The sequence below is a fragment of the Peromyscus leucopus genome, chromosome 22, assembly GCF_004664715.2.
Source record: "Peromyscus leucopus breed LL Stock chromosome 22, UCI_PerLeu_2.1, whole genome shotgun sequence".
Classification (NCBI taxonomy): Eukaryota; Metazoa; Chordata; class Mammalia; order Rodentia; family Cricetidae; genus Peromyscus; species Peromyscus leucopus.
In genome coordinates, this window is record NC_051081.1 from 19,819,350 (window position 1) to 19,839,378 (window position 20,029).

A 20,029-nucleotide genomic window follows, 5' to 3' on the forward strand; every position below is an offset into this window, starting at 1 on the left:
TAGGGGTAGCGACCCACAGGTTGAGAAACACTGCCCTAGACCAAGCACCTAGGTCTAGGGAGGTCTTGTGTTGGGAATGTTCTCAGCCAAATGCACTCCAGGAGAGGTCAGAGGAAGTGCACAGTACCACAGGGAAGGGGTCTCAGCCCTCTGATGCTCAGGGGTACCAGCCCGTTAGCTGCTTTGTAGCCCACATGGAGGGTCCACAGAGGCCCCCCTGGCTCAGGCACAGGTTGCTTTGCTTCCAGGAGGTTAGGAAGTGAGCTGGCTTTTGTACAAAGAGCATCTCAGTACTGCTCTTCCATCCAGCTCTGCCCAGTGGGACCTTGACTGCTTTGGCCATAATTCTGGGGGCTGGAAAGAGAATGGACAGGCACTGACTGGGTAAAGGAGAGATCTGGCCAGAAATGCCCCCCCCCTTTCCCTCTGCCCTCTGTTTGAAAGGGCAAGGGTCAAATCCTCGGTAATAACTGATGTATCAAGGGCAAATGAATGGAGGAAACAACCAACCCACACTAGCCAATGAACATCTGTTGTGAGTTCTCACACCTGCACACACACACACACACACACACACACACACACACACATCCCATTTCTTACAGGGGTAGGAAGATTCTTAGGGATGGGGACTGAGGTTCACTGTTCAGGTTCACGGACTGACTAGAATAAGTGAACATAGTTGTCCACAAAAAAAACCCTGAAATGCATGAGACACGTGTTCTCTGGCGAGAAACCCCATTCTCACAGTACCCTCCGGTAGGTGTCTGGGAGCCACTGTGATATTCCTGGCAAGACTAGGAATTTGCAAGCTGCTCATTCTGTACGTAAGTACTACACCCAATCTAGGCAGCATATATGAAAACCCAAGCTAGGCACATGCCAAGGAAGTATGCATGCGTCTATATCTAGCACACGCATACATCCTTTCTGTATGCAGAACTTGACGAAATGGCGAGAGCCCAGCTTTGGAACGGCACACAGATAGGCGCTCACACCAAGCACACAGGAGACCTGTAGGTAAAGCCAGAAAATTGCAAGGAACACGGCATTGGTATTTGTGGCAGACCTATGTAGAAATATAGGCGTGATTGACAGGGGCCACAGGTTGGTGACACCCAACGGGGCACAGGCCCTCCAAAGTGAAAGCTGCTTGCTGGTGGAGTCCCAGTCGCTGTTTTCTTCGGCGGAGGAAGAGGCAAGGAGTTGACCCAAACTTGCTTTTTCTGCTGGCCATGATGAGAGAAAGAAGTGTAACTCTCAAGTTTCCCCCTTTGTCCTCACACAAAAAGCCCCCTGCTCCTGATGTCACTGGGTCTAGTCTGTTCCAGAAGTCACTCGAAGCAGCGACAGCCTCTTTCCTTCCACACCCCTCGGTTTGGGTTCCTTGGCTGCTCTGGGTCCATCCACATTGTCTACACCGAGGCAGCCATTTCTTTTGGGTTGAAAGGCCCAATGTCTGGGTCAAGTATGTGAGGAGCAGGCTACAGAATGGAGGTCCAAGTCTGGTGGGTTTTAGATCGCCTCTTTCCAATCTCCTGGCGATGTCAGAAATACGGCTGCACTGGACTGTTTCTATGGGCAGTGGGCACACACGGAGATTCTGACATTGTGTGCCAGGACGGCTGGGGAGCCGGCTGGATGCCCTGATTCTAAGAAGGGACCCCCTAAGGAACCCTCCGCCCCGTGTAAGCGCATGCGCTCTCGTGCACCTAGGGCACCTCCAGGCCAGTCAGACCCTCTGCCCAAGCCGGCCCACGTAAACCCCCCTGGTGTTGTGGGGACTAAAGACAAAAGGAAATCGGAAGTCAAAATTAGTTTGGAAGCGGGAGCGAAATTCCAGGCCCTTTTCTCCCTAATCCTCCTAGCTTGGAAATTGAACTTTCAAGTGAAGGCAAGTTTTCTGAAATTACCTCTTTGGCCCCTCCTCGAGCGCAGGCCGCCCTGGCCCAGAGCCGCAGAAGCGCTGACTGCCAGCCAGCCATCCTTGGGAACTGGGTAGCCCCAGCCGGCCAGGGAAGCTTGGGGCCAGCAGAGGAACGTGGTTAGGAAGGGATGATGCTTTTGTTTTGTTTCAGGTTTTCATTTAACCATATACAACCCAACCCAAATCCCACAGAAGCTGAAGGGAGACCGGGTGACTCCAAAAGACAAGGGGGAAAAAAAAATCAACAGATAGGTCCAGACTATAAAGGCAAGTGAGCCAGACAAGGGTGGTGAGGAAGTCAGGAGGCAAGAGCATCCTGATTTTAGGCCCTGAAGTCAGAAAACTACCTACTTCTTCTTCTTCTTCCCTGTCCCTATCCCCGCCCCCCCACCCGGGATCATAGTTAACTATTTTACGCCTCCTCCACAAAAGGGGGGGGGGGCAACAAAGACAAATTTTCAGCTATGTCCAGGGTGCTTGGGTTAGGGGACTGTGTGTCTTTCTATTTTTAAAAAAGCAAAGTAGCAACCAGAGGCTACCAAACATCCCAAGGACCCACCAGGGCGGCGGATGCTGCCATCTCAGGGCAAAGCGCTTCGGGGAAGAGTTCAGGCCTGACACCGTGTCGTGCACGAAACTCGTTGTAACCCCCATCCCGCGGGCCCTCTCGGCCTTTCTCTCAGGATGCTGCTGGGGCTCTCTTGCCCAGCAAGTGTTTGTTCTCAGTTTTCGACTCCGCTTCCAGAAAAATCTCGGACCCAGCTTTGACATCCTTCCTCAGGCTCTGGAGGGCCGCAGAGCTAGAGAGAGCAAGCCCGAGGCTGGGCCGCTGCACCCGGGAACTGTCGGCCTGAGCGGACACAAACACCAGTCTCTGGGAGTGATAAGAAAATGGAGAATACTGTATTTGCTTTAGAAAGTTTTTTTTACATATAGATAAACACGCAGTTAAGATAACAGTAAAAGCGCCCTACGGGAGTGAATGAGGCCTCCGAAGCGGCTAGGAAAAACTTGAATAGCTTTTGCATAAGAATACTACGGCCTCACTCAGCTTTCGCTAGGGAGAGGGTCCCTCTCTCGCCCTAACCCTGGCCACCTCGCCAAGCCTCGACTGCCAAGTCGACGCCTGGGACCCCGAGTGGGAGGAGGAACCCCCAAAAGGAAAGAGGTGAGTGAGCAGGGAAGGAGGGAGGAGAGAGGAGGAAGAGGAAGAAAAAGCAGGTATCATATACAAGCAATTTCTACACATATATTACAAACTGGGAAAATGACCGATCATTAAGATATACATAATTCATATAAAATTTTGAAATAAAAATAAAAATCTGTTACAGTCATAACTATTCTTTTTCCACATTTATAACCAGTACCCACACAGGCAGTGACAGAGTGGAGAGGAAAAGGTGCTTACGAAGAAAATGATTGTCTGTTGAACAAAAAACAAAAGATTCTATCTTGTTTGACCAATACTTGGACTTAAAAACAGAGAGAGAGAGAGAGAGAGAGAGAGAGAGAGAGAGAGAGAGAGAGAGAGAGAGAGGAGAAAAGAGAACAGAAGGAAGAAACATTTGCTATTTCTCTCGAGGAGTTCTTTCTTTCCTTTTTTAAAAAACAAATTCAGAACGGAGATGTCAGATTTTTTTTTTCCTTTTTTTGTCTGTTTGCTTTTGTCGTCTTGTCGCGGCGGCGGTGGTTTTTGTATGGTCGACTCCTTAAATCATTTTAAACTAGAGAGAATATTTTCCCAGATACAAATAAATCGTCATGCAGGTGGGGTGCCGGGTCCGTGGGAACCAAAAGGAGAAACCGTGCTTGTCCTGGAAAGTATACAATTGTCACCTCTTTTATGTTTTCTGCCCGCAACATTAGCGTTTGTGACTGTCTGTTGGCGTCGCGGTCCTTTGGGGTGGCCGTGGTGGTAGGTAGTGGTGGGGGGATTGTTGATGGTTTGAGGTTAATTTATTTTTCTTGTTATATATATATATATAATTTTTGGCTGGGGTGGGAGTGCGTATGGACTTGTGTGTGTGTGTGTGTGTGTGTGTGTGTGTGTGTGTGTGTGGCTGTGTATCCTGATTTCGGTTTGTTCTAGGGATGGAGTAGAAGGATGAGGAGCTGGGATAGGAGGAGGAGGAGGGGAGAGTGGAGGGGGGGAGGAGGGGAAGGAGGAGGGCGGCCTTGGCTATCATACATCACATTCCGAGTCGCTGGAGGTTACCGAGAGGATGGAAGTGCCGGTGTCCGCGCGCTCCGTCAGGCTGGACACACTGGTGGTCGGGCTGGCCGCCGTGGACGGCGACTCTGCCGAGCCGTGCGTGGGGCAGCCGGGCTCGGCCAGAGAGCGCATGCCGCTCGGTCCGATGGCCTGGTGCTGGAGCCTGCGGGAAAGAGAGAGCGGTGCCTGCCCTCACTCAAAGGCCCGCCACCCTGCTCCCCCTCACTTGCACCGCGGGGAGCCTGGCCCGGCTGGGCCCCCGCACTCCCCTGCCTCTGCGGCCTCCCGCGTCGCTAGCCCGGAGCGATCTGCCCCCGACTGTGCTTTGTGTTCTTCGGGGCACCCAACTGCTTGCTCCGCGAGCAGCGAGCAGCGCAGAGCCTTCCTAACCCAAGTCCTGGCTCCCTGGCTCCTTGGCTTAGGGAAGCGTTCCAGATAGGGACGGCCTTAGAGAAAGGGTCGAACCCCAAGCCAGCCGCCTGCGGAGAATTGAGCAGGCGGCTAGGAACGCTGAGCCCTGGACCAGCAGACAGTAGGGAAGAGCTCTCCGCTTTTCTTCCGCAACCTCGGATGCTCTTGTAACTGGGCCTGCCGCCTGGAGACCCAGAAATTCCACAGAGCCTCCAGCCCCGGCTTTCCCAAACACACATCCAGAGCTGCGGGGGTTCTCCCAAGAGTATCCACCGTTTTACTTTCTGAGTCCCTATGCGGAGGGCGCAGGATCCGGGGAAGAGAAAATAGGGAAGGGTGGGAGCTAAAAGATGCGGGACGAGAAAGCAGCCAGAAAAGGGAAGGAAGAGAATGCAGGAGGGAAGGACAGACTGTCTGTTTTCCGAGCGAAGAACCAGTTGCCTGATCCCAGTGTCTCCCCACAAGGAAGCCTTTCCCTGGTCCTGGGGGTTCCCTCCATCTGGCGAAAAGTGGCCTCCACAGGCAGAGAGGAGAGACAAGTGGCCTCAGGCCTGGACCACCTAACCCTACACATCATACTTTAGGTACTCTCGCTAAATCTCCAGCGGCACGCAGCTGTCAGCAGCTGGGCTTCTGCTGCCTGCAGCGTCCCGGGCCTAGTGCCTTTCAAGCGGATTGAGGATCTGCATCCGAGCTTCTGCTCAGCCCGCCCCCCCCTTCTTTCTCCCTTTCCTTTGGACTTATTTGCTCTAGCTCCTCTCCCTTGCCTCCTCACTTCTCCCAGCCCAGCTTTAAAGATGGACAAGAACCCAAACAACTTTGTAACTTTGTCACCAACTTGCTGGCAACAGAGCTGCACCTGCTGGCAGTTTGTTGGCTTCCTAGCTAAGTGGACCAAAGGGATGGATGCTCCCTCACTGAGGACACAGGAAGACGTAATGCTTGAGGGACACCAGGAGTGGACACACTTGTGTGAACACATTAATTAAAGCACACTAGGCCTCTTCACACCCAGCCTGTCTCTCCTGTTCAGGGTCCGAGAGAGAAGCTCGCTGGATGGTGGCCACGGGGCCTTCTTCCCTTTGTGGCAGGGTCCCTGGTCCACTTTCTCCTCTTGAACGTTTCTGGACCTCTCTAAGGCTTCCTACTCTTCTTTTGCGATGCATGGATATAATCAGATAGCAAATAGAGTTTGCCTTGTCCTCCCAGCCTTCTAGCTGGAGCCAGGGCTGAGGAAACCTGCCAGGGGACCAAGGCTTCCAAGGACGGGCACCATGGGTTGAGGACACTAGAGGTTCCTGGGGAAAGCAGTCTATAAACCCACAGCCTGTCGTCCCCTGTTCCGGGGCAACCAAAAACTTTCCCTAACTACCCAGAGTCCCGGCTTCTCCAGCTCTGGGTCAGCTGCCCCTACCGTGCCGGGATCGCCTGCATTCCAACCAACCCGTCGCCCCTTCCCCAGCCCCGGAGGCTGTGGCCCGGCCGCGGTCCCCGCCACTGCCACTGACCTGTTCTTGGCCGCCGCGGCACGGTCGCGCTGTCGCCGGTTCTTAAACCAGTTGCCTACTTGTGTGGGAGTGAGGCCGGTGGCCTGCGCCAGTTCGCGTTTCTTGCTGGGGTTGGGGTAGGGATCCTGCAGGTACCACTCCCGCAGCAGGCTCCGAGTCCGCTCCTTGAAGCAATGAGTCTTCTGCTCGCCATCCCAGATGGTGCGCGGCAGCGGGAACTTCTTGCGCACGCGGTACTTGTCCACCGGGCCGAGCGGGCGGCCGCGCAGCTTCTCGGCCTCCTGGTAGTGCGCCTCGAGCCACATGGCCTGCAGCTTGCCGTGAGACTCCTTGGTGAACTTGTGGTTCTCCAGGATGTGGTACAGGTCGCGGAAGTTGCCGGTGTGGAAGGCAACGACGGCGCGCGCGCGCAGGATCGACTCGTGTTTGTTGATGGCCTCGCACGCCCCGGGGGCCACGGGCAGCGACCAGAGGAAGCGGCCCAGCCGCTCGATGTCGCCCGTCTCCTCCAGCGTCTCGCAGACGCTGGCCACCTGCTCCGGCGAGAAGTTGAGGGTGGGCAGCTGGAACATGGACAACTCTTCCGGGGGGGCCCTGGAGCCGCCGCCGCCGCCGCCGCCGCCGCCTGCTCCGCCAGCACCGCCGCCTCCCGCACGGTTCCCGCCGCCGCCGCTGCCGCCTCCTCCCGCGCCGCCGCCGCCGCCGCCGCCCGCACTGCTCCCGCCGCCGCTACTCGCCAGAAGTAGGGAGCAGTGGTGAGAATCGGCGAAGTTTGGCAACAAGAAGTGGGAGGAATAGAGGTCTAGGGGGGAGCGGAATACCATGGACTGACCTGAGAGGAGAGGAGAAAATTCAGGGAGAGGAAGAGAGAGGGGAGGAAGAGGAGGAGAGGGGCGATGAGGACCAGGAGGAGGGAGAGGAGAGGGGGGAGGAGGAGATGGAAAGGAGGGGGGAGCAGAAGGAGAAGGAGGGGGAGGAGGAAGGACGTAAGGGACACCCACACCCCACACACATCCACATACACACACACCCGCGCAGCCACATAGAGAGGGAGGAAGGAGAGCGGCCCGGTGCGCGCGCGCAGAGAGAGAACCCGAGGCAGGGAGAGGGAGAGGGAGAGGGAGAGAGAGGAGAGCGAGAGGAGAGCGAGAGCCAACCACCGCCGAGTCAAGATTCAGCGATTCCACAGCAATCGCCCTAATGACAACAGCCTCATAATATCTCCCCTAAATCCACAGTGAGTGCAGCATTGAAACATTTTGTTTCGCTTTTCTATTGGTCTGCGGCGTGTCGTTGTGGCGTTGCCACGGCAACCACTGCCAATCACTGTCAGCCCTGCCAATCAATACCGAGAACGTAAGGACGGTTTTACCACTTAGCCGGAGGGGGGGGGGGGGGGAGGAGGGAGAAGAAGGCGAAACAGAATTTAAAAAAAAAAAAATCTTTGCAACTCTTAATATTCTCTCTCTCTCTCTCTCTCTCTCTCTCTCTCTCTCTCTCTCTCTCTCTTTCTCTCTCCTTGCTCAAAGAAGTTGATCGAAAAAAATTCGAAAAGGAATAGCCATAGAGTAGTTGGATGAGACAAGCAATTAGTTACAAGGAGTGTTTTGGGGAAGCGAAGGGGCTCCCAGCTCAGGAGCACCAGGCAGCTTGTCTGTGGAGAGGTTGAGGACCAGGTGGCCCGGCAAGGTTTGCACACGGTGTCTCAGTCACCTCTTTCTGTCTATGTGAGCGCTGATAGTTGTCAGGAAGAAAGAAGAGAGGAGATTATAAGGCCTTTTGCACAGTCACCCTAGCAAGACGCTGGGTGAGCCTAGATTTGGGAGACGATTTCTGGTGCCTAAGAGGTTGAACCCAGGACAGTGCCACTGAACTGCCTTTAACGGACCTCCTTCCGTGCTGACTGTACAGTTCTTTGCTCTGCTCTCAGACAAGGGTCGGTGAATTTTTTCATCACCATGTATTTAAAAATAGTGGAAATAACACTACACTTTCTCCATCTTCAAAAGCAATCCCATTCTTTGTTTCCCCACCCCCAGACTTCAGCTGCCTCCCCCCAGTTGTAGAATAGCAACAGGAGCCCAGAAACCTAGGGACTCTCTGGACCACTTTTCCTACATTCATGGCACAACCACTGGGCCTGCTCAACATCCTCAGAAAGATGCTGAAACTGTAGAGGGCACCCTGAGTAAACACCCAAGGCCTGAAAGTTCCTTATTTGCTCATAATGTAAATAATTATAACAAATAATAAAAGTCCTATTTCTCCATAGGTAAGATAATATCACAAGCCTGAAACAGACTCCCACCTCTTCTAAAGAATGTAGAGGGCCTTCCTTGCCTAGGGGCTACGACAGCCCCCAAGCCAGCCATGAGCATTTATTTATTCTTAGGCATGTTGCTTGTGAGAAGTTGTAATCTGCATCTTGGGTCCAGCCTCCCTTTGTAAAGCTTCTGTAGCTATGGAAGTGTGATTTACGCAGATTTGTCCGGGTCAGAGACATCTTTTCCCTACTCACTGTGTATATTTAGACAGGATTCGGTTTGGTGTTAAAAAGTGTATATGTTGAATGGATTCACACACAGTAGCCAACAATGCCCACATTGTCGGCCCATGTACAACGCGTATTGAAACTCAGCGCCCAGACTTCAACTAATCTGCTCTCAATAAAGCTGAAATAATTATCCTAAGCTGCCTTTCTAGAAGAAAAATCATTGAGGAATTCAAAACTTTTTTTTTTAAAGATCTTTTCTACATTCCGATGCAGATCTGGGGGCGCGGCGCCGGGTACACACCACTCGGGAGATCTCAGTGAGGGAAGAGTGAAAAACAGTGTGGGAGAATTTAAATGTGGACCTAGCTGGAGCCTGGAGCTAAAACGGTCGCAGGCCTTAAATCTCAAGCTCGGGTCTTTCTTAGGCCTTGCTCCAGCAGCGCCAGGTTCCAAAGGGCCGCTTTGAGGGCGACACGGAGTGTTTAGGTTGGACTGTACTGGCTCTCTAGCTGGAGGCAGGTGGGGGACCCTAGACTCGCTGACTAGGGTGGAAGAATGTTTCCCCTAAAAGGTGGGTCCGCCGAGCCCCACTTTGGCGGTCTCTCTTTCTCTCTCTCCATACATCTATCTTCCTGGGGACCAGGAGTCCTTTTCCTCTCAGCTGCCAGGCTCTGGGCGGTCGCTCAATGCGGGCCCAAAAAGAGCCCAAAGGTTGGAACACAAAAACAGACACTTCGTCTTTTCTTCCCCGACCCCTTTCTCTTGTAGGGGAAGGATTATAGGCTGAAAGGTGGGAGGGAGAAGGGGCAGGAGGAGGAAGCGGGGGAGGAAGGAATGAAGAAGGGGAGGGGAGTGGGTATTGTGCCGCGTGTGGGGGGGAGAATTCCTACGGGTGGGTTTCCGAATATTGTGTTCAACTTTTTGAAAGCAGCTCGTGACCCCGAAACTGCATCCCCCGGAGCCGGGGACCCAGGCGCCAGGCGGGCGGGTGAACCCGGCCAGTCCCCTCCCAATCCCCGCAACCCCCCGCCTCCGAGTTGGGGGGGAACCCAGGCCTGGAGGGAGGTTGGGCAGGTGCCGCGGGCTGTGCCGAAAGCGCTGAAATCGAAAACCCTCGCCACTCGGGAAGAACTGAGGCAAAAGGATTGCAGACTCAGCTCGGGAACAGCCCTGCACTCCAGCCACTGCCTGGTCGCTCGTGGGCCCGCTGGGCTCGGCGGTTGGGTGGCGGCCGCGCCTTTCGAGCGCTAAGCCGGGAGGAGGGCGCAGGCAAGGCGCACAGTTCTGAGTGCGCCCCTACCCGGCCCGGGCCTGCTGCAGCCCCGACTGTCCGAGAGCCTCTCGGCAGAAGAGGGTTGTGCGCAGCCCTCTGAGCCCACCTCCTGGCCACACTGTCGCCAGCGCTTCTCCAGCTCAGGCCGGAAGCAATACGCTGCTTCCAAAGCCGGTAAGTTGAGAGTCCTGAGAGCTGGGCAGGGAGGCGGGGCGGATGGTCCCGGATGCTTATGGCAGGTCTGGATCCCCCCTGGTGATCCGTGGGGGTCTTGAACTAAAAGGTTTGGGGGTGTGCATTTTTTTTGGGGGGATTGCTGTGGACCTCTGGAGTTTTTCCAAATTCCCATGCACTGAGCTCTGGGGAGAGGGGCCGGTGCAAAGGACCCAGGCTGCCTTCTTCGCTAGTCTGGGGTGGGAAAGAGCCCAGGGCACTTCCAGAGTAGGTGGTACGCTGAGGATCTCCTGCACCCCAATACTCTCAGAGCCACAAGACCCGGGTGAATTAGCCGGTAGGGCCTCTAGATCTCTCTTTCTTTCTGGCCTCCGAGACTCAAGAATCTGGGACTTGGCAGATCTGCGGCTTTGGTACCCACAGAGGTCACCTGCACACACAAAATTGCCATCTCCTTCAAGCCTGGCCTACCGGATCTTTGAGTCAGAGTTCAGTTGGTGCGGGGAGAAATGGGGGCATTTGGATAGTGGGGTGTTCTATGGCGCTCTGCCAGGCACTTATTTACCATGTCAGCTCCGACCACAGGGCTGAGAAAGGCTCAGGGGACTTTGCAGGAAGCCCCGCTTTCTCCTTGTTTGGTGTGCCAAGGGTTCCGCAGGTCTGCGGGAGAGAGTGCCCCAGAGGGCCTGGGCCAGCTACACCCAGTGCTCCTTGCTTAATCCGGAACTGCCGACCCAAATGGTCAGGAAGGTTGGTCCTGAAGGGGCAACGCCTCTTCCGGGCTGTAGGATGTTGGAAGATGGAGATTGCTGGGCAGCGGGTGGTCTGGGCCTCCCCGCAAGCTGCCAACGAAGGAGCCTGGCGCCGGCCGCCAGGGAGGGCGCAGGGGAGCGCAGTCCTCCGGCGGGGAGGCCTCGAAGCCCTTCAAGGACCCCCGATTACTTTCCTTTGAACAACAATAACAACAACAACTGCTCCCCCCCCCCACCCTCAGCTCCCTCCCTTCCTTAGCCTCCGGGGACCCGGGTTTCTAGCAATTGTGGCCCAAGACAGTAAACACAGCTCAGTTGCCTCAACTTTCCTGGTGCATAAAAGTTCCCGGCGTGAGGGGAAATTTGAATATTTGATCAGCCCCTTTGAGTGACCCTCATTAGCCCGGCGCCCTGCTAAGGCCCCGGCATTGCAAGAAAGCTGCGGGGCCCGGCATTTGTACGCCTTGTTAACGCTGCTTAATGAAGCCGCCCCGACGGCTCAAAGGCGGCCTCTGGGGCCGGCAGCGCGCACCTCTCGGCACCCCGCTCCGCCTAATGAGCCCCGCCGCCCGCTAAAGGCCCTTCCACCCCCCACATCCTCAAACAAGAGAGGTTTGGCTCTGTCTAGGACCTGAACACCTCCCACCGCCAGGCCCGGGAGGGTGGGCACAAACCCAGTCTAGCTGGCTGCACAGTGATCTAGCCCCAGGAGAAAGGAGCTAGACACTCGGGGACCGAGAAGCACAAATGGTTATGTGGCTGGGGAAGTAGGGAGGTAGATTTTTTTTTTTTTTTTAAAGCTTTTGGATCTAGCGCATCTCTGTCTACCTCGAACTTTTCCCCATAGGGCCAGCTGTAAATCAATTAGCCACCCCAGCTCCTTAAAAGTCCGTCTGGACCAGTGTTGGCGTGTCAGAAGGAGGGATTCACAGGGGAGGGTCAGCTTTCGACCTCCCTTCCTCAAATTCCTTTGGTCTCATCTCGCCAGAAGGCCTCACACTTCTTCCCACCAATCTCCCCACCACTGGAACCCTGGGCCTGTATTTGAGAAAGGGTGGGCAGGGTCAGCTCCCCAAACCGACGCTGCTGGCATCACCACGGAGCCCAAACAGAGAAATGATGTAACAACCTGTCGGCACTGATGAAACCTGGGCACCACAGCCTGACTTGAAGGTTCACACTTGCCTTCACACTGTCCCTCTTCTAATCTCTCTTCAATCATGTTTCTAGCCCTGGAGAGGCCTGAAGAAGGCACCCCAGGCAAGGCCACTCTCCTTGGGCACGACTGGGCCCAAGACAAACCTGGAGGAGAAAAGAGGGAAAATTCTGGAAAAAAGGGGGTGGACACAGCCATCCGCTATGACCGTCATCTACTTTTCGGGCCAAGGGGCATGATTGAGTAGTTAATATAAGCAGTCTTTAGAAATTGTACTTCACTCCTCAGGAAGAATTGACTTTTCCCCTGACCCCTCTCTCCTCCGTCGTCCTTTCCCCGGGACATTTGGAACTCAGGGTCCCCTCCCACGCCTTTCTTATGCGCCTAGCTCTTGGGTCTTTATTAAACGGAGGTTTAGAAGCAGGGAACGCTCAGTTCTCCACTCGGGACCTTCTGGACTCTCTAGTCTCCATATGCTCAAACCCTCCCCCTCCAATTGAGCAGGATGAGACTGCTGACCCCAGGTCCTCATTCAAGGCCAGTGTTCAAGGACTGCTGAAGGCCAGTGCAGGTCCTGGGGTAGCAGAGCCTCAGAGTCTCTCTGACCGGCCCCTCCTCTCTTCCCTCCTTCCATTCAGCTCCACTCCCGTGCCCAGCCCCTTTTCCATTCCACGACCCCCTAAACCAAGCCCGGGCAGACATTCTAGCATCATCTCTGAGCTGGGCAAAGGTAGTGAGTGCCCAGGTCATGATCCATTCAAAGGGCAAAAGCAGGGGCGGGTGCTCTTGGAGTGAAGAGAGACCTAAACCGGAGGGCGGAATTCAGTTCGCGGCCCCACGGGCTGCTCAGGGGAGGAGGCGAAAGGAGGGGGCTGTGAGTCCATGGGCATTGGGTCGGGGCAGCAGGGACCTCAGGCGTCGGTGTGGGGGGCTAGATCCGGAGGAGAGGGGAGGGGTGGCGGGGGTCGGAGGAGCACGCGGGGCGGAGGGGTGTGGGGCTCTTTAAGAGCCACACGGCGGCTAGCAGGAGAGGCGTGCGGCCCTGTGCTGGGAGCGCACTGACCCCGAAGGGGATTTAGCGGGAAGGGAGCGGCCGGGTTCTGGGGCTTTGTCCCGGGGCGCCCAGAGAGGCCGAGACACAAGAATAAGAAGCGGCTGCTGCATGAAAGGCAGCGAGGAGCGGCGGCGCTGCCGCTCTTGACTTCTGAGCAGGGCTTAGAAGGCCTGCCCCGGCTTAAGCTGAACTGAGGGTGCTGAGCTCTGAGCGCCGAGTTCACGGGCTCAGAGTCCCTGGCCTCTGAGCTCAGGAGGTGTGGGACGCTGAGTCCTGGGTCTCGTAGCCAAGCCCCCTCTTGGATCTTAACCGCCTTGCAACCCTAGCTCAGGGCTGTGAGCCTAACCTGCCTTGCCTAGCCTAGCCTAGCCTAGCCAAAGAAATTTATTTTCCCAACTTGGCTTTTTGCTTTTGTGTGTCCACCTCGAGCAGATCCGGAGCTGGCCGACCCCAGACTGATTCTCAACAGGTGGCTGGGTAAGTCTGTTTAAAAAATTCTGTGTAAATCATCAGCTCCTCCCCGACCCCTTCCCTTTCCCCTCCCTCTTTCCCCCTAGGCGGGTCCGAGTTCGCCGGGCTCCTCCCGCCAGTGGTGGAGGGGGTGGGGGGGTACTAGCGCCCTACCATGGGAGGGGGTTCTGGCTCTCAGTTCCTGGTAGTAGACCCCTTGTGAAGTTCAGCCCAGTATCCGGGAGTCCCAGTCATCGACCATCACCCTCATCTCCCATCTCCATGCACTGAGCCCCTGCGCCCCAAGAGGGGGAAAGAGGGAGAGCGGGCGGCAGACTCTCAGGAGCAGAACCCGCAGGAAGGGGGTCGAGGGATCCCTTGGCCAGCGGTCTCGGTGTAGGGGTTACAGCGGAAAATGAGCTCTTCATCCTCTTTGTGAGAGATGCGAGAGCCTGCCTGGAGGGATGCGCACCGGCCGCACAAAGCCGGGCAGATGAGCGGTTTTGCAAGCAAGGATACCGGAGGGGTGGGGGAGGAGGTAGAAGAGGCCAAAAGAGGGAGGGAGAGAACCGAAGAAAGGCAAAGGCAGGAGCTTCAGGGCGTCCGAGAGAAAAGTCCGAAAATGTCCTTAGTGCGCGCCTCGAGCAGACGCGCGCTCGGGGGCGCACAATCTCTCTCTCTCTCTCTCTCTCTCTCTCTCTCTCTCTCTCTCTCTCTCTCTCTCTCTCTCTCTCTCTCTCTCTCTCTCCTCTCTCCCCCCACATAGGTAGCCCCCACACTCCGTTGGTCGTGAGGGCCCATCGCACACGGCGGCGAAGCCACCTTACCCCACACCCCACACCTCACCCCGCCGGCCCAAAAATTGACCGCCCGCGCCCGAGTCGGGGGAGCCAGGAGGATCCCCCAGGGTAGGGGAGCAGGGAGGATCTTACCTGCCGTAAGGTAAGAGAAGCCGGGAGCGTGTAGTAGCGGCGGATAAATATTCATTAGGAAGTGTAAGTCCTTTCAAAGGGCTCTGCGCGCGCGCGCTCTCGCTCCTATCTCTTTCTCTCCCTCCCTCTGTCCTCCAGGAAGGCTCTCCCCTCCACGAGCTATCTCACCCCCCCCCCTTCCTGCGAAATACCGGGTGGATCCTAGGCTAGCTAACCTGTTGGGAAGTGTGAACTGCGGCAGCGTCTCTACAGCTAGCTGTTTGCTTTCGCTCTTGGGGCGCGTTCTCCCCCCCCCAATCCTCTCCCCTCCCTCCTTTCGCCCAGCCCCTCACCCCTCCTAAATTACTACATCATTAGCTTTATTTGGGGGGGGGGGAGTAACGGAGCAGCCAGACGCACCTCTCCATAGAAGGGTGAAGAGTTGGTGCCCTTCGATGCAACCCCAGCTGCTCCTCCACATCATTCTCACCCATCTGCACATCTTCACCCGGTCTTGCTTCTTTTCTTCCCCCCTTTCCATTTCCACCTCCATCCTGTGTCAACCCGTCTCGCTCACCAGCCCTCCCGCCCCGCCGCCGCCGCCGCCGCCAATCCAGATCACAGATTGGGTCGGGAGTGAGATGGCAAGGCAGCAGGTCCGAAGGTCCTGTGTGTCAAAGTTAGAACTCCTCCCTGCAGTGGGTATGGGACGGTTATCAAGATCTCCTTTTCCCACACAGGGTGTCCCTCCTGACCCTGCAAAGGTACGAAATAGCTTGGACCTTTGAATTAGATCTTTAGAGTAAGCATTAAGAACTTCAGCCTTACAGATCTCAGGGCGGGGGGCGGGAGGAGGGGAGAGGCTGGCCCTTTCACTGGGGCCAGACAAGCTGCTTTGGGGTGGGGTGGGGATAAGTGGGTTCACTCAGTGCGAACGCGTAGGCAACATTCACAGGCCGGCAGTCAGACTGATATTCGTCCTTTAGGAATACACTACCTGAAGTTAGTCGCAAGTCAGCTTCAATCACGGAAAAACCACGTCTAGAAGATTCCATGAAGCCGCTTCCAATCGCACGAGAACACGTGCGCAACACCCTTCAAGGTGCACGCCCCATGCCTGCTCTCTCGCGGGAGGGTGAGAGCACCAGCTGCCCAGGCCCTAGAAGTGAAGTAGGCGGAGGAATACATCGCTTATGGTTGTTTAGTGATCACTGCTTTCAGTACTCTGGCCTCTGCTTTTCAGGCCCTCGGGTCCCTCTAGGGACCTTAAAACGTGGCTTTGTCCCTAAGTGCCTAGGGGAGAAAGCGACTCCAGCTCAGGAGCTCAGCTGGGCGCTTAGAGTTGGGGTGTGAGCTAGAGGAGGAGCCTAGGGGGCGGGCCCTCATAGTTTGCAGTTCTAAGTGCTGCTGCTGCTCCAGGGATGCTATGAAGGAGGGTCTCCTTACTCTTAGAGAGCTTGCTTGGAAGCTCCCTGATATTGACTACTGAGCCTCTGTTTTCTCCAGAACCCCAGGGCGTCACAGGGCGAACGTGGCTAGGATGCCGGCTGGCTAAGGTCTAAAGCCGAAAGACTTCACTCTGCTTTTCCTTTTATTGGCTGTTGGGAGCTACTGTCTACCAGGGGAGGTTCTAGAGGCTGGTCACACCCTTCCTGAATCCATGCTGGGGGAGGATGGCAGAGGGTCGCTCCTGCTTGAAAAAGGTCACTACTAATTAGGGTAGATGAAGGGGGGGGCTAGGATACCCGGAACTGGGAAACTTACCAACCTTTACAGCCCACCCAAAGTCAGCAACCTACCCTTACACACACACATCCTCTCACCAACACAGATCTCTGGGATCACGTCCTCAACTGGTATTCACAGACGGTGTTTGCACTGCAATTGTGCGAGAACACACTTAAGGAGGATTAAAGAACCCTAGCAACAGAGCTGGAGGAATAAAGAAGTGTCCATATGCATGGGTCGAATGCATGGGTACACACCCAGTTGTCCAGATGCAAACAAAGCTGCAGTGCCCACGTGAAGACAGACACACAGGCACCTATATACAGGAAGCCAAGGAGAGTAAGCTCAACTGGCATGCAGTATTTCCTGCAAGAGGTATGTTGTCCGTGGAGGAAGAAACTTTGCTGAGTCTTCTGGAAGTAAAAGTTTCAGTTCTGAAGAAAGAGCCAAGGAATCATCTACCCCGAGCCTGCCTTCAGACTCTCCTACCTGCTCTGTTGGAGACACCCAGAAGAGGGCAATACAGGAAAGATTGCTTTTGACTCAGTTATTTCTCTTGGTTGGTGCCTTTTTCATCCTCTGCCTGGGAGACTGTGCTCCAGAGTAGGGCTTGAGCACACAGCACTGACAGTCTTCGCCAGGTGACAGGAGAGTCTCAATTTCCAACGGGAACATTCAGTTCTAAAGAAGCTTCCAGATGTGCAAAAGCCCTGGCTGCCCCCCTTTCGGTTTTTCTTTTTTCTCTTCTGAGATCTGAAGAGAACAGTAGCTCTCCCCAACCCCAAGGGTATCAAATATCTGCAAGGAATGTGCTAGTGCAAGCTAAATTCTTTATTTAACTAATATTCTTTTGTGGGATATTGAGAAGTCTTCAACCATGGCTCGTCTATTCCAGGCAGAGATTGAGGTCCTGGCCTGGCTGTGAGTCTACCAACAGGGCTTCCCACAGTGGTTTGGGGGCTAGATTGAATAAGTGTGCAAATTTATTCTCACTGTCACCTCTTTTGCCTGCCCTGGACCATACTGCCCCAGTCAGGGACTGCCCCAAGCAATGGTGCCCTTCCCCACATTGCCTTTTCCAACTTGCTCTCTCGAGCTCATTTTCTGAGCCTCCCTCTTTGAAAGTAGTAGGAGTGAAGTCTTGGACCATTTCTTTAAAAGGACGGCAAGGAAGAGGGAGGGAGGAAGGGAAGGAGGAAAGGGGGTGGGAGGAGGTGCTAGCTCCTAGGCCAACCAGCCCAGGAGCTGCTCTCCAAGGGGGAAAAGAGAGCTGCAGTTGTAAAGAGGAAATGACCCCCAAACACTGCTGCAGGGCACACCGTCACAGATGTAACCGTCCCCTGAAGTGACCGAGGGGTGTGACTAGGGAAGGTTTTCTGCCCTTTGGGGAGCAGTTCTTTTCACTTTTCCAAGACACTCTTAGTTCCTGGACATTTTAGTGAATTTGTTCTTGTTTGCGTCTTGAACAATAAATTGTGAAAATCGCCCCTAGAGTCCATGTAATCTTAATCTTCGTCAGCAGGGCAGTTGCTGCCAAAGCTTTGTTAGTCCAGTCGGGGTTTTTTTTTTTTTTTTTTTTTTTGTTTTTGTTTTGTTTTGTTTTTGTTTTTGTTTTTGTTTTTCTCTCACGCCCAAATTTGAATCACCTGCTGATGCACCTCAGAAGGAGGCTGTGGTCAAAAGAGTGAACTGAATAAGGAGGCATCCCCCTCCGATCCAAAGTGTAACTCTCCTTCCTTCTTCTAGCTGAGATTCGGAACACAAAGAAACGAACTGGTTGCCTTTGAACATTCTCTACCTCTTGGGGTAGTTTAGAGCCTTTCTCACGACGCATCCCAGCGCTTGAGAACTGGAAGGGTTTGCTCTGACTCTCCAGTCTCACAATAATTTCCACACTCTAACTGGAAAATGTGTTTATGTGGGTTTAGGTGGAAGACTGTACCAGTCACCTCTCAAGCAAAGATCTTCTGTTTTCTCATAACCCCGAAGGCTCCACATACTTCACTGGACATTTTAATTTATTTTTCTTTCTTACCCTTGTTCCTTCTGCCCAGGACACAGAACTAGGGGCAAAACTTGGGAGATCTGTGACCTTCTTGATAGCACCCCACAACTCTTAGGTTTGTGTTGAGCAGTGATAACCTGTCTCACATAGGTCAATGCATATATGTGTATGCATGCATGCGTTCCTATTGGGTTGCCCACACTTTCCCAACACACTCGGGCTGCCTAGATGAAGCAAGCTATTTCCGCTGCCCAGGGCAAAGGGCTAACCGCCCTTGTGGGTCTAGTGTTGGCATAGGATATTACCGGTGTGTGTGTGTGTGTGTGTGTGTGTGTGTGTGTGTGTGTGTGTGTGTGATAGGGCAGTCATTACCTTCAACAATAAATTAAAATAACCAGATACCCCTTTAATCCTTTCCACAACAGTGTCAACGCTCTGGAGACGGCGTCTCACCTCCCAAGGTGTCTTCACTCCCAGAGGGGCCGGGGCTCTGCCGCAGCCCAACACTGGGCTGGCGCTTAGAGAGGAGGTACTCCGACGGAAAAAATCCCATACATTTTTAACTACAGTGATTACTAAATTAATAGCAGGCACCAAGACAGATGTCAAAACGTCTTGAAAATGTTTATCTGTGAATAATTGAGAAGGTAGTGGGACGCATTATCTGATTGTGTAATGAAATATGTATGAGGAACAGCTGTTTGCAGCAGCCCCTTCCCACCGCCGCCTTAGCCAGGGCCCGTCTCTGGCAGGCAGGAGTCTTCGGTGAACTTGCTCGCCCACTTTCTTCCACCTGGGAGTTCCTCGCCTCTTCCCTGGCTGCTCTGCACCGCTGTGGCTATTAGTGAAGCCCAGAGTCGCCTGGTTCTCTGATGGAGGGTATCCACACCGTTTCCCCTCAGCCTTGGTCGGTTAGTGTTCGCGGAGGGGTGCGGCGGCTTCTCTGCCGGCTGCTCTGGCCATCGCGCCTTCCGGCCCGGCTGCCCGCTGGGTCTCCATGGATGCAGGAGTGCAGACGATGGAACGGGCGGCGGCCGCGGCCGCGGTGGCCCGGAGTCCCCGGAGCACCTGGCGTGGGCTGGTCGAGCTGCGCGACCCGGTCAGAGTAAAGGCCCGGGAGCCCCGCGACTCAGCGGGGCGGGTCTGGGGTCACTGCGGGGTGACGGGGCTGGGGATCTGGCTTTGTTTCCCTCTCTAGCCACCCTGCACACTTCCTTCCAGCCCCCAGCCAGCCTCCAAGACGCTGAGCCCTGGTCCTGTTTGTTTTTCCAGCCCCGAGCCCTCCACCCAGACGCACAAATAGCCCTCGAGGCTGCCCCAGGCCGTGGCCCAGCTCAGGCCGCAGTCTAGCCTCCGCCTCGCCACGAGTTCTGGCCCCGCAGGAAGCAGAGGGGACGGGAGGGCTTCAGGGTCTTCCTGGAGCCAGAGGGCACAAGGGACATCGGGGAGGGGGAGGGGGGCGGGAACAGTTCAGGGCTTCGGCGGGCTGTGAAGGCCCAAGATCTGGGCTCAGAGGGGCGCGTGTGACTTGAGTGGTGGCTTCTGGGCCTGGGACGTGGCCACAGAGTGGGAATAACGGTGGGGATAACAGAAGGACTCCATGTAGGACCTCATCAAGCTTGGGCCTGGAATGCCACGTCAGTTATACCTACAAACCCAATGACCCTTTGTGGGTATGCTGTCCCCCGTCACCTCTTGCAGGATGCTTCTCGAGGCAGTGGAGCCGCGTCCCCGGTGTCGCGCTGCCTGTCTCCCCCAGCCGGATCACAGGCCTGCCTGCGGTGTCCACTTGTCTCCCTGGCCCTTGGCCTTCCCCATCCCCGGGAGCCCAGTGTCTCCTCCCTGGCGCTCCAGAAGCCTTACCCCTCACCCTCTAGCCGCGATGGCCCTACCAGAACCACCACCCGAGACGCTCACGCGGAACCAGGGTCCAGCTTTGTGCGCCGGCCGCGGCATCCCAACGCCCAGCGT

The 20,029-nt window shown here is 55.2% G+C and overlaps 1 protein-coding gene and 1 long non-coding RNA gene across 2 annotated transcripts; one reads left to right on the forward strand and one right to left on the reverse strand.

The window, feature by feature from the left end:
- Positions 1-3,898: 3,898 nt before the first annotated feature.
- On the reverse strand, positions 3,899-6,964 carry Six3 (SIX homeobox 3). The gene is made up of 2 exons (XM_028892708.2): positions 6,062-6,964; positions 3,899-4,305 (listed from the first exon to the last, which is right to left on the reverse strand). Exons 1-2 carry the CDS (start codon positions 6,883-6,885, stop codon positions 4,113-4,115), a joined length of 1,017 nt encoding a protein of 338 aa, XP_028748541.2. The 5' UTR covers positions 6,886-6,964; the 3' UTR covers positions 3,899-4,112.
- A 2,513-nt stretch (positions 6,965-9,477) lies between these two features.
- Positions 9,478-19,492, forward strand: LOC119086432. The gene is made up of 5 exons (XR_005089722.1): positions 9,478-10,002; positions 13,397-13,441; positions 14,181-14,356; positions 15,312-15,427; positions 16,157-19,492. It is a non-coding gene; the product is annotated as an uncharacterized LOC119086432 (long non-coding RNA).
- The last annotated feature ends 537 nt before the right edge of the window (positions 19,493-20,029 follow it).

Coding starts and splice junctions, on each gene's coding strand:
- Six3 (XM_028892708.2), bottom strand. CDS start 6,885: ATGGTATTCCGCTCCCCCCTAGACCTCTATTCCTCCCACTTCTTGTTG. Junction 4,306..6,061: donor GCCGCGGCGGCCAAGAACAG/GTCAGTGGCAGT, acceptor TCTTTCCCGCAG/GCTCCAGCACCAGGCCATCG.